We start from the raw sequence: 12,522 nt of genomic DNA, 5'->3' as shown, positions 1-12,522 counted from the left end.
GGCGTTTTATGAAACCTAAAATTCTCAGAAGTATTTCATCTTTTTATTGGAGTTCCTATTACTGCTCTAATTTTTTATTCTGTACAGGCTTTTCATTTTGTACAAATTATTTACATTTAACTCAATTAAGTTTATGGTCTTCTCCAATTATGACAAACATATACAGTACCTGATATTTTCTAATAAAACTGCCTTGCCTCTCCATTAATGCATGAACGCAATTGTTGGCTTACCAAGATGATGCATACAAAACTATTATTCTGGCTGGTATTAGATGCTAGGGACAGTTGGTTCCCAAACATTTCGGCACACAAAGGCTACATCTGTGATTCTTTTAAGTGGATTCTAACATTTCTTAACCTGATAAAATGCTATTAATCTTTCATAGACACTTTTTAAAAAGCACTCTATGTGCTGAAAATAAATTCAGAAATTCAAAGTATATTAAGAAAAAGGGGGGAAAAACTTACTGCTTAATGTTTTTGTGTTTCACATTATCTGGTGTGGTGACAGATATTATATTCTCAGATGTTTGATAGTATTTGGCAGAAATTGGGGATGACCCCAGGATGATCTCCCTAAATCCAGCTGCTGAACTCTAAATTCTGTTTAAACACTGTTTGTGGAATCAGCACATCTCCGCAGAATTCTCCCATGGGTTGCAACTGATCACACAGACAAAGCCTAATGATGTCCGGGTAGATAGGTTTAACAGAAAGGGAATTCTACAGACATTCATGAGCAACTGTGAAACGGCACTCCGGGAAAGCCACAGTCTTTATTAAAATCTCCATGAATACAAAAGCATCCTGTACACAAATATTCTCAAATGCTTAAAACACAATCCTAGATTGATTGGCTTTACATTTGATTATATGGCATATCCCTCAAACAGTTAATAGAACAAAATTATACAAGTCATTTTCAGAGAAAAAGTAGCATTTGCATTTCAGTCTATTTTCATCTTTAAAGGATTTAGTAATATGTGTTTCTCAATTGAGGCCTCTTGGCCATGGGACTGACACATGCTGTGTCATGTAAAATTTGGCAGCTTGATGGGGATCTGTTTGAAGTTCAATTATATTTCGCCTTTTCTGTTGCAAGAGCCAGCCTGCGGATGTTGGATATGCAGCCAGCGGCAGCCTCCTGGAGAGCCTCATCCGGGGACCCAACCATGCCCAGTAGAAGCTGCCACACATGGAGGGGATGAACAAGAAAGAAACCATTAATCTAAAGACACAATAACAATTTATATTATATATAAATATATAATATTTAATACAATAATATAAACACACTATTTGTATATATTATAGAAAATTACATAGAAATATATTCATATATATTTGTGCTATACTTGGGCTTGAATTCAAGGGCTGTTCACTGTCCCATAGTATTTTTGCTCAAGACTGGCATCTACCCACTGAACCACCACTCTACTTCCTGCTTTTTAGTGACTAAATGGGGATAAGCATCTCATGCACTTTCCTTCCTGGGTTGGCTTTGAATTGAGATCTTCAGATCTCGGCCTCTTGAGTAGCTAGGATTACAGGTATGAGAAACTGACATCCAGCAATAAACCATATACTTTTTGGACCTGACCTAAAACCACTTTCTTTGGGCATTAATTGCTCAGAGTCTCTCCCTGGAATTTCTCTTGCACCCTTTCTGGCTTTTCTACTTGCCCAAGCAAACCAATGCCGTACAATCCTTAGACTAAGAGTATATCTCCTCAAGGTTCATCTCTGTCAATTCCAGCCTGGCTAATCATGCCACTACCTATTTATATTGATCATTTATCAGACACCTTAATCTATTAACCCATGCTTGGAAGATTTGTATTCTGGCCCCAGTTTACCTTTCCGGCCATGTGCTTGTCTCCTCTAGTACTGTGGGGTCATACTTTTCCAACTCTCCACTTCAAATGCCCCACTCCCTTCTTCTGAGCCAGTAAATTCTATCCACCTTTCAAGATGGACCCAGCTGACTTTCTCTCAAAGCTACCACTGATGGATTCCCTTTAGTTGCCATCAGTGGAGTTCTTCTAGCCATTTACAAGTCTACTGCTACAGACAATATTCTTCCTTTTACAAACATCCTGAGTGAAGGCTTTGTATCCATTAGACTGGAAGTATTTAAGTAAACTAAAATCTTATCTAGTGCCTGGAACATATATAGATGCCATCATTAAATAGATGACTCAGGACCTATCTAATATCTGTGAAAGTGAACTTGGCTCACATATTTTTACAAATACAACAGCATTTGAGTACAAATGTGGATAATACCAGACAATGAGGAACAAAGAAATGAGCAGAGAAATAACACAAAATAACCCTGTGAAATGCTTAGATATGCCATACTTGGGACTTTGATTTTTTTTTTCTCTAGGCAACGACGACAACAAAATGACTTCCAATGGGGACTCAGAGCTACAATCTGGAGGACTGAAGTTCAATGCTAGCCTAGGCAGGAAAGTTTGAGAGACTTCATTTCCAGTTAACCAGCAAAATACTGGACGAGAGGCCTGGCTAAAGTGGTTCGGTGCTTAGCTGCGAGTAGAGCTGAAGAAGACAAAGCTCCTGAATTCAAACCCATATACTACCAAAATTATATAAGCACTTTAATCAGGGGAGTGCCATGGTTATATTTTGTATTTCAAAAAGGTAACTTTTACAGCAACTTGTAAAATATGAGCTATAGAGAGAAGAGGCTGAAAGGTACTGTATTAATTCACACTAGAGGTGATAAGGATTGAATAAAGGCCAGGAGCCATGAAGAAGGTTGAATTTATAGACTATTGGGGGACTAGATAACTTTAACAATTGGCCTACAAATTACTGTTTTCCCAAACAGAAGGATATAAATGTGATATTCTCATATCATGCATAAATATCAGCTCCAGGTAGATTAAACAAAAAAGAAAAACACAAAACATTTAGAAGATTGTGCATGAGAATATCTTGATCAAATTGAGCTCTGTTGTCTGGTCTCTCACGTCTTTGACTTCAATGACACTTAACTTCATCCATGTTAACCCTTTATACAAGGGTCAATTATTAGCCCCATTAATCCACCTCCAATCCACTCTGAGCACAAGGTCTTTCTTCTGATTTGACCACTCACAACTCTTGTTGGTTCTCATCATAACCATACCCATTGGCCCCTATGCTTTTCCTTCAATAGTGTCTGTCTTCTTTTCTCCCAGGTTCAATTTCCATAATCCATCTTTGCAGCTACTCTCTCTCTCTCTCTCTCTCTCTCTCTCTCTCTCTCTCACCAGTTTCTTAAACCTCATATGACATCATCCAAGAAAGCCACAATGGCATACAATCTATCTCTGTCTTCCCCATGCCTTCCCCTATATCTGAGTCCTGTTTATGACACATAAATAATAAGGAAGTGAATCATTTATAGGTTCAACCACACTATATTCTCCTCACTGCCCAAAAATCTAAATAGGCCTTTTTCTATGCAAGTCATTTTCACTCTCTTTAGTTTCTTTTCTTTTTCCCTTCCTTTCTTTCTTCCTTTCTCTTTCCTTCTTTCTCTCTTTCCTTTCTTTTTCTTTCCTTCTTTCTTTCTCTCACTCTTTCCTTCTTTCCTTTCTCTCTATCTCTTTCTTTCTTTCTCTTTCTTTTCTTGACAGCACTGGGGCTTGAACTCAGTGCCTTGCAATTGCTTGGCTAAATTGACTGTGTGGATGGTACTCTACCACTTGAGCCATACCTACAGTATGGTTTTTTGCTGCTTAATTAAAGATGAAATCTCCAGACTTTTCTACCTTGGCTGGCTTCACACAGACATTCTCTGGATCTGAACCTCCTGAGTAACTAAGATTGCACTGTGAGTCACTGGGCCTGCCTCCTTAGTAGCTATTTTAAATCTCTATTCTTCTGTGCTTTCTTCTGGACCCTATTCTTAGCAGGTAACCTGTATGGGCTCCTTCTTAAACTTTATAGAAGGCAGTAGCCAGAACTGCTCTAAAACCACACCCCTGTCAGCCTTTTAGCACATCTTTTCCTCCTTACTTTAATCTTCAATAGATATGCCTTCTTCTATGCCATTACACTTATATCTATCCAGCATCCTCTTTGACTATTTTACTATCAAGTATTCTAGCTCTTACTTTATCTTAACCTCTGCCTTTTCAAGGCTTCTTTACCACCATCATATTTTCCACATGTAAAAAATGATACTACTGGTTGCTGGTGGCTCATTCTATAATCCTAGCTACTCAGGAGGCTGAGATCTGAGGGTCTCAGTTTGAAATCAGCCTGGGCAGAAAAGTTTTATGAGCCACTTAGACACACAAGGATACAACTTTTAATCCTTTATTTCCCTTTATAGTCATTTTGATGGGTTGTTGTCTGGACGCAGTACTATCCCTGGCCTTAAGTTCCATTCAACCTGCCTCAGGCTGGCTTCTGTCCCCAGCTCCTCAGCAACTTTCCTGTTGCCCAAGCACTGGGTACTTATTTGACTCCTTAACTTTGATAGAATTGACAATATTCTATTTATAAGCATTTTTCTCTTCTTGACTGTTTTTTTTCAATGCCTGGGGTCATATCCAGAACCTTGTATGGCCTGCTAAGCACATGCTTTACCTCTGAGCTCCATCCTCCCCATCCACTGGCTTCATACACCATCTCCTCCTGCTCATCCCTGCCCATGTGTCCTCTTCTCAGTGCTCATCCATGACTCCCCTCCTTCTCCCAGCCACAACTTGTTAGCATTACTCAGAACAAATCTTTCTTCTCTTTTCATTATATTCTTTCTAGGGCCAATTTCTTCTATTCCTTGAATTCAAACATCACTTCTAGGGAGCCATCTTTAAAATTTATCTCTCCAGATCTTTTTTTTTTTTTGGTCAGTCCTGGGGCTTGAACTCAGGGCTTAGGCTCTGTCCCTGAGCTCTTTTTGCTCAAGGTTACTGCTCCACCACTTTGAGCCACAGTAACCACTTTCAGTTTTCTAGTGGTTAATTGGAGAGAAAGTCTCACAAACTTTCCCACCTGGGCTGGTTTTGAACCACAATCTTCAGATCAGCCTCCTGAGTAGTTAGGATGACAGGCATGAGCCACCAGTGCCCATCCAATCACTTCTTTTGAATGGTACACTTCATACCTGATGCTTCTTAGACATCTCTATGTTGAAGCATCTCAAATCTGATACGTTCCAAATTAAATCTTGTATTTTTCTTTTATAATGATGCCCCTCCAGTACTTTCCTGTGTTAGCACCATTAAGAGACATCATCCATTATTTGCTCAAACCAGAACTCTTGAGCCTCACTCATACCCCCTCCATCTTCCTCTCTTCTCCTAGCTACTTCAGATCCAGTCACTGAGTCACCTACCTAGTTTTCAAAGCTATCTGTGTCTACTGCCATTGTCACCACCCCTATAAGGCCCAGGTAAATTATTTGCCTCAACTAGTCATACTACATCCAGGGTAATTTCCAATAAGAGGAAAATAAAATCTAAACAGGCAAAAGGGAATGAAATTTGATTAGTCTTTTAAATCCATATGGATTCAACTAACTGCTGATCAAAAATATTTGAAGAAAATGGGTGTATGTGTAGAGGAATTATTCTTGTCATTCGTTTCTAAACAGTACAATAGAATTATTTAAAAACATTCGTATTATGTTAAGAATTGAAAGTAATCTAGACATAATTTAAAGTATATAGGAAGATGTGAACAAACCACAAACTGTACCATTTAAAAATTAAATACTACCCTTTCTTTCTTTTTCTTTCTTTCTTTCTTTCTTTCTTTCTTTCTTTCTTTCTTTCTTTCTTTCTTTCTTTCTTTCTTTCTTTCTCTCTCTCTGTGTCTGTCTGTCTTTCTGTCTGTCTGTCTGTCTGTCTGTCTCTCTGTTTTTGCCTGTCCTGTGGCTTGAGCTCAGGGTCTGGGTGCTATTCCTGAGTTTCTTTGACTCAAAGCTAGCACTCTATCACTTGAGCCACAGCTCTACTTCTGGCTTTTTTAAAAAGCAGCTTATTGGAGATAAGAATCGCATAGACTTTTCTGCCCAAACTGGTTTTAAACTGAAAATTTCAGATCTCAGCCTCCTGAGTAGCTAAGATTGCTACTATCTTAGGACTTATTCTATCTAAGGGACTTGAGCACCTATGGTTATATAATTATACACACACACACACATACACACACACACACACCATGCACACACACACATTTACATATTTTTCAGTCTTTTTCTGTGCAGAAAAAGGAAATGGGGGGAAATATGGGAAGAGAAGTGTAGCCAGCTCTCCTTGGTCCCCCATCACATGACTTGGTTGTCTTTGTAAAGCAACATGTATTAAATCTCTTTCATGGCTTGTACCTTTGGGCCCACAGTTCACTGTATTCCATTGTTTTTAGTATTTCTGCCAATTGGTTTATATCTCATCTTAATATATAACACAATGTAGCTTTTAAAGCAAATTCAACTATATGAAGTTTGAACTTTTTCTTTTTCTGAATACACCTCTCACACAGCTCATCCTCTGCTTTGTTCATACTCACACAGCCATCCCCTACTTACCCCCATCATTATGTAATGCTGTGTCATTAGGTACTAAGTGTTGATTTCATCTCTCCATGTCATTATTGATCCTTAAGTAGGAGCAGCCTTGATGCTATGGAAGCTTGAAAGAATACTACTTAAAGATTCCTCATTCTCCTTTCCAATTGTCAAGAAATTTCTTGAATGTTCTAAAGTGTTCCTCTGGGCATAGTGATGCATGCCTATAATTGCAGCATTCAGAGACTGAGGCAGAAGGATTTTGAGTTCCTGGCCACACTAGACTACATAGCAAGACCTACCTTGGTGGGGGGATGGAAGGAGGAAGGGAGAGAGATCAGGAAGGAGGAAAGAAAGAAAGGAAGGAAGGAAGGAAGAAAGGAAAGGAAAGGAAAGGAAAGGAAAGATGTCCCATGGATGAAGGTATAGCTCAGTGGTAGAGCCTATCTTAGAATTCATCAGGCCCTGGGTTCAATCTGTATCATCATCATTATCATCACCAACAATAACAATAAAACTATACACTAACCAATTTCTGGATCAACTATATATACTCTTAAGAACTTTAAAAAAAAAAGTTGCTAATAGCCGGGTACTGGTGGCTCATGCCTATAATCCTAGCTACTCAGGAGACTGAGATCTGAGGATCACGGATCAAAGCCAGTCCAGGAAGGAAAGGCCGAGAGACTCTTATCTCCAATAAACCACTCAGAAAACCAGAAGTGGTTCAGTGGTTCAAGTGGTAGAGCACTCACCTTGAGCTGAAGCGCTGAAGGACAGTACCCAGGCCCAGAGTTCAAGCCCCACAACTGACAAAAAAAAATGTTGCTAATAATTTCCCCTTATATGACTTATATTCTCACTTATTTCTCATGTAGATCATTTATAGCTAACAATTTCCTCTACCAATTCCACTGTCTTAGGAAATATGGCAGCAAAACTCTCCCATAGGAAAAAAAAAAAAAACCTCTCCCATAGTTAAAATCACTTTAGTTGACAGTATTTGTGATTATATAAACTCTAGAATTCGTGCCAGAGTATCAAAATGAATTTGGGACCTTCTCCAGACCTTAGACTTAAAAGTTCTAATGCCATTCTGAGAGCCTGATATTCCACAAGCAAATGAGATAGACATAATCTCATTTCTAATGCGATTTCAATACTTCTTGTTAATTAAAAAAAATAATTGCCAGCTGTAAAACAGTTCTACCTAATGTCTACCTAACAGGACTAACCTGCATGGTTGTTATTCTAGTCTCCCTCATAAAAATTTTTGTCATTTTTTTGAGCCTAGAAGAGATGAAATAAGAGTCCTTATTAGAAATGCCAACTATCTAAGAAGGATACTATACTTGCTTTATTCCATCCAGCTCCTTTCTAGAAAAGTCAAGAGCAATCAAAAGTCAAAAGTTTGAGTTTTGAGGCCATTTGAACTTGTATCCTGACTCTAGTGAACTCCTTCTTACTCTCCTCTTCTGACATGTTGAATGGGATTACCTACCTCTGAGATCCCCTCGAAGAAGAATGAGGTAGTATACACCTTTAATACCTGTTTGAACACCTGTGCTTACATCCTATTTCAGTCACTTCCTTTGATCTTCCCTCCTCCTCTTTTGTCTGATTGTTCCTCCAGCTTTATGCTAATCCACATTTGTCTGCTGTGTGCAAGAGAAGGCTGAAGAAAGCCTAGGGAGGGAGATTCTGTACCTCAAAGGGCAGAGAGGTCCTTGTGGAAAAGAATAGAGAAGGAGAAAGAAAAGAGAAAGAGGAAGAATGGGGAAAACACCCATCTTATTTTGAAAAGAGAATTTGAGGGTCTTAGAACAGGTAGATTATTTTGGAAGCGAGCCCAGGGTGAGAGATATAAACTTACTATACAAAAAGAAAATAAAAACAGTGCATGGTCATATGGAATATTAAACTAGAATTAAAATTGTGTTTAGTTGCTATGTGTGCTTAGACTTTTGTTTCGTTGGCTACATGTTCAAAACAGGACAGGACTTGAGGTAGTTTGGTATTATATAGGTTATACATTTGAATTGTGTAGCCCTGTGCCAATCCCAAACAAGAACACTATAAATGGACTTCGTTCTCTTGGTGATTGTTTCACTAGTTCTGAAGTCTGTTTGGTTCTGGTAGTTTTAAAACAATTTTCTTTTCCGGAGGCCAACCTTGATTAGCTTGGGAAGAATGAGGTAGAAGAAATTGTGGCCCTGCGGTCAGTCTAGGTCCTGTCGGCACTTGCTCCAAGGCCCTGCTTTTGGGTTTCTGAGCCCTTAGATCTGATATCTAGCAAAGGAGTGTTGTTTGTTGTGTGTTGTGTTGAGTTGTATTGTGGTCCAACATTGGGCTTTCCAATGGTCTTTAAACCCAAACCTAGATGTCAGTTCCATCATTTCACATGGTAGAATACAAGGAACAAAGAACCTGAAGTATGTTGACTATCTCAAAAGTCAGCCAGGTACTAGTCTGGAAGGGAACCTCTCTGACCCTTCACCTGCTTCACGTTCCTCAACACAGGTACTCCTTTCGCATCTCTAAGTGAACTTCCCTTCATCCAGCCAAACTACTAGCCCTGTATACACCAATATACTGGGCTCTTCTTCGGAGAATTAATGATCATTTTGCCTAAATTTCTTGCACTTCCCACCAGGCTTCATTCTACATTCCACATGGCAGTTAGGGAATTTTTAGCCAAAAACCTAGAGCGACAGAACCAAGTAGGGTAGTATTTTAAAAGCCAGTGCATGGGCATGTATAAACAGGAAATAAACAACAAAAAAAGAGGAAGTGTGGTGCCTATGGTGAGCACTGAGAGTGCTGAGATTTACCTTGTGTCTCACTGGCCTTGAGCCTGCAGGTTACCTAATGTTTGCATAACACGACATGATTTCATTAGCTACCAAGCTTACTGTGTGCCAGGCACTGTGATTTATTCCCTCTTCGCTGGTGAATGTAGCCTGCTCTGCCCATTCTACTTAGCCAGGAACATTCTCAATCAAGGATATAGAGCTGGAAGTTTAGCATTTTCTGTGGGCTAAGGGTATGAACAATTTGACATTTGAGAAGCTCTCCCAGCACTCTCTGTTTCTTTCTTTTTCTTCCTGGATCCATTGTTTTTCTGGACTTTTATTTTTATTGTCAGCGAATGTTAACTTTCTGTTTTGTTCACCACCAGAGGCTATACATCTCATGTTATTTCACAAATTGAATGAGGATATGATACACTCCCAAACCACCATCTGCACAGTAAGTGTCTTGGGGAGGAATCAGACTCCAGAATATGATTTTATTTTGCTAAGAGCTTCACAAGCAAACGAGGGCACTGTGAGGAATGCTTCAAAATGAACATAAACATCCACACAACAGAAACTTGGCACAAAATCCTGAATTTCGTTGGGCACTTCACAGACACAGTGAAACACATGTTTTTCAATTGCTCAAATTCAGAGCCAGGTGAAGGCAGCTTAGAATCTTGTGTGTTAATTACACCTAAAAGGAGTGGGCTCCTTAGGAAACTAAGATGCAAATTGGGAACAAGGAATCAAGGATTCTGTAGACATTTTCTAGTGGGTGTACATGTATATTTGATCTATCAGCTTTTTCCGACTATAAAGATGTTTTTAATATTATAAGAGGGAAAAACACCTCAGGTTTAACTTTTTGAAGTGTTTGGTCTTTTGAAAAACTTTCCTCCTTTTAATCTTCCCCTGCCCCCAAACACACCCAAGGACTTGAAATTTATTGGGAGTTTCATATATACATTGAAAGAAAACGAGTCCCCTTGCTTTAAAACTTAATTGCACAGAGCACTTTAAGACAGGATTCAAACAAATAACTTTTTACAATGTTGGCGTGAACAAGGACACAGGGAGGGCACAATGGGTGGTTTGTGGGTTGGACTAACAGGAACACTTCCTCCAGATGACAAGCCTTTGATCTTGAGGCCTGCGTCTTCCACGTACAGTTGTGACCTATGGTTCAAATCTTCCAGAAGGTGGCCCATTGGTAGCATGGGGACCACTATCTGCGCTCAGGTCTTTCTTTTATGTATTTCACAGTTCATGATTTTATACATCTCAGTTGTAAGGAAAATGTGTTTCCAATTGGGGTGATAACAGATTTCCTTGTGGTTTGACTGCACACTGTTTGAATGAGTAGAGGCTGGAAATAGGAGTTTTAATTAGAGATGGATGAACTTGGAAATGATATGTATGCAAACCCAGCTTCAGGAATTTTCCAAAAAGATCCTAAATTCCCAGAGTTGATTTCAACTGGAAAGCCTTTTGCTATTTTCCAATAGGCAAGGCATGGTCTGATTGTAGCAGAGAGGCCTAACCCAGCAACAAGAGATGAGTTTGGACTATCTGCTTGCAGCTCTGCTACTGTTCCAAGGGAGACTCCACTGCGGTTTCTTTCCCATCCAGACTCTGAGCCTTGGTAATTCACTTCATATGACATATTGCACCAGAACCACTTTTGCTGGCTGGGGCAAAATCTTTGATTGTGTTTGGTCACTGGAAGGACTCTTGAGGGGTGTCTATTCTGCAGATGACAGAAGAGCATGTTTTGTGCTAATGTTTGTATGACTCCCAACCACCACTCCCCCACCAAAACTCCTGTTGAAATATAATCTGTACAGAGAGGTAATAAGAGGGTGGAAACTTATCTAACTTTGGAATCTGGAGGTGGAACCTCTGAAGGGTAATTTCAGTTAAAGAGGCCTAGGGTTGTCCAAATCCAGTAGGGCTGGGCTAGTGCTCTCTCTCTCTCTCTTTCTCTCTCTCTCTCTCTCTCTCTCTCCACTCTCTTTTTCTCTCTCTCCCCCTCCCTCACCCCCTTTCTTTTTATTTTTGTGTGGGTACTGGGGCTTGAACTCAGGGCTTTGAGCTTTTGCTTGCCTTTTTTTTGTTCAAAGCTAGTACTGTACCACTTGAGCCATACCTCCATTTCTGGCTTTTTGCTGGTTAACTTGAGATAGGAGTTCCAGGGACTTTTCTCCCTGATTGACTTAGAACCTCCATTCTCAGATCTCAGCCTCCTGAGTAGCTAGGATTACAGGCATGAACCACCAGCACTAAACCTCACTGGGCTTTTCTAAGAAGAGAAGGAGTGACATGAACTAGAACATTCTGTCTCACTATGGGATGCCCCATCTGTCTTAGGCCTCTCCACAGTCCCTCCAGATATCATCAGAGGCTGCCATACAGTCTTATACTTTCCAGACTTTGGAGCTAGGAGTTGAGTGAAACTTTATTCTTAATAATCCACTCCATCTGTGGCTAAGATACCAGTGGGATCTAAGGTTCACCTCCACAAAAGTTGAAAGTGGGTTCTAATTACTGAGAAAGTTTGTCTTGTGGGTTTCTCTACACAATGTTCTTTTCATGAGCTTCCACAGGAGGGCATTAGTACCCAGACACACAGACATAACACTAGCTAGGCCTGTCTTTAAAAACTGTGTAAGGGAAGAAAATTTGAGATTCATATGTCACCTCTCATCCTCCATCAACAGTCTTTCTGGGTTGAGAGTAGGTCAGAGTCATTTTTCTTTAGAGTTTGAACAGAATTACTTCATTGTTTTCTTGCTTTTCAGTGTTGTCATTACAAAGTCCAGAGTCATTCTCATTCTTGATGTATGTTGTGATAGCACTCTCTCTAGTACTTTTGAATATTATGAAATCTTCTTTCTTCTCTGTGCTTATATTTTAAAATGTCATGATATAAATTTACCCTGTGTTAGTCTATTGCCACCATGACACAATATCTGACATAAAAAGGAATTATTTGACTCATAGTTTCATTAAATTCAGACCATAGTTATTGGTTCCATTGCCTCTGGGCTGCCCCCAGTGAGGCGAAGCATCATTGCAAGTGGTGGAAGCTAAATGCCTCTTGGTGGACAGGAAGGAGAGAGAGAAAGACAGAGAAGAGGAGAGGAGAGGAAAGAAGAGGAGAGAAAAGGAGAGGAAAAGAGAGGAGGGGAGGGGA

At 39.7% G+C, this 12,522-nt stretch overlaps 1 protein-coding gene across 1 annotated transcript in view; it reads right to left on the bottom strand.

The window, feature by feature from the left end:
• Positions 1-1,074: 1,074 nt before the first annotated feature.
• Positions 1,075-12,522, bottom strand: part of Armc4 (armadillo repeat containing 4) — a 141,273-nt gene continuing 129,825 nt past the window's right edge. The window contains exon 16 of the mRNA XM_013014582.1: positions 1,075-1,188. Within this exon, the coding sequence (XP_012870036.1) occupies positions 1,075-1,188 (114 nt within the window). The remainder of the gene's footprint in view (positions 1,189-12,522) is intronic.

The sequence above is a fragment of the Dipodomys ordii genome, unplaced genomic scaffold (genome assembly GCF_000151885.1).
Source record: "Dipodomys ordii isolate 6190 unplaced genomic scaffold, Dord_2.0 Scaffold24, whole genome shotgun sequence".
Lineage (NCBI taxonomy): Eukaryota > Metazoa > Chordata > Mammalia > Rodentia > Heteromyidae > Dipodomys > Dipodomys ordii.
Note: the sequence above shows the minus strand (reverse complement) of the source record. Positions and strands in the feature narration are given on the sequence as shown.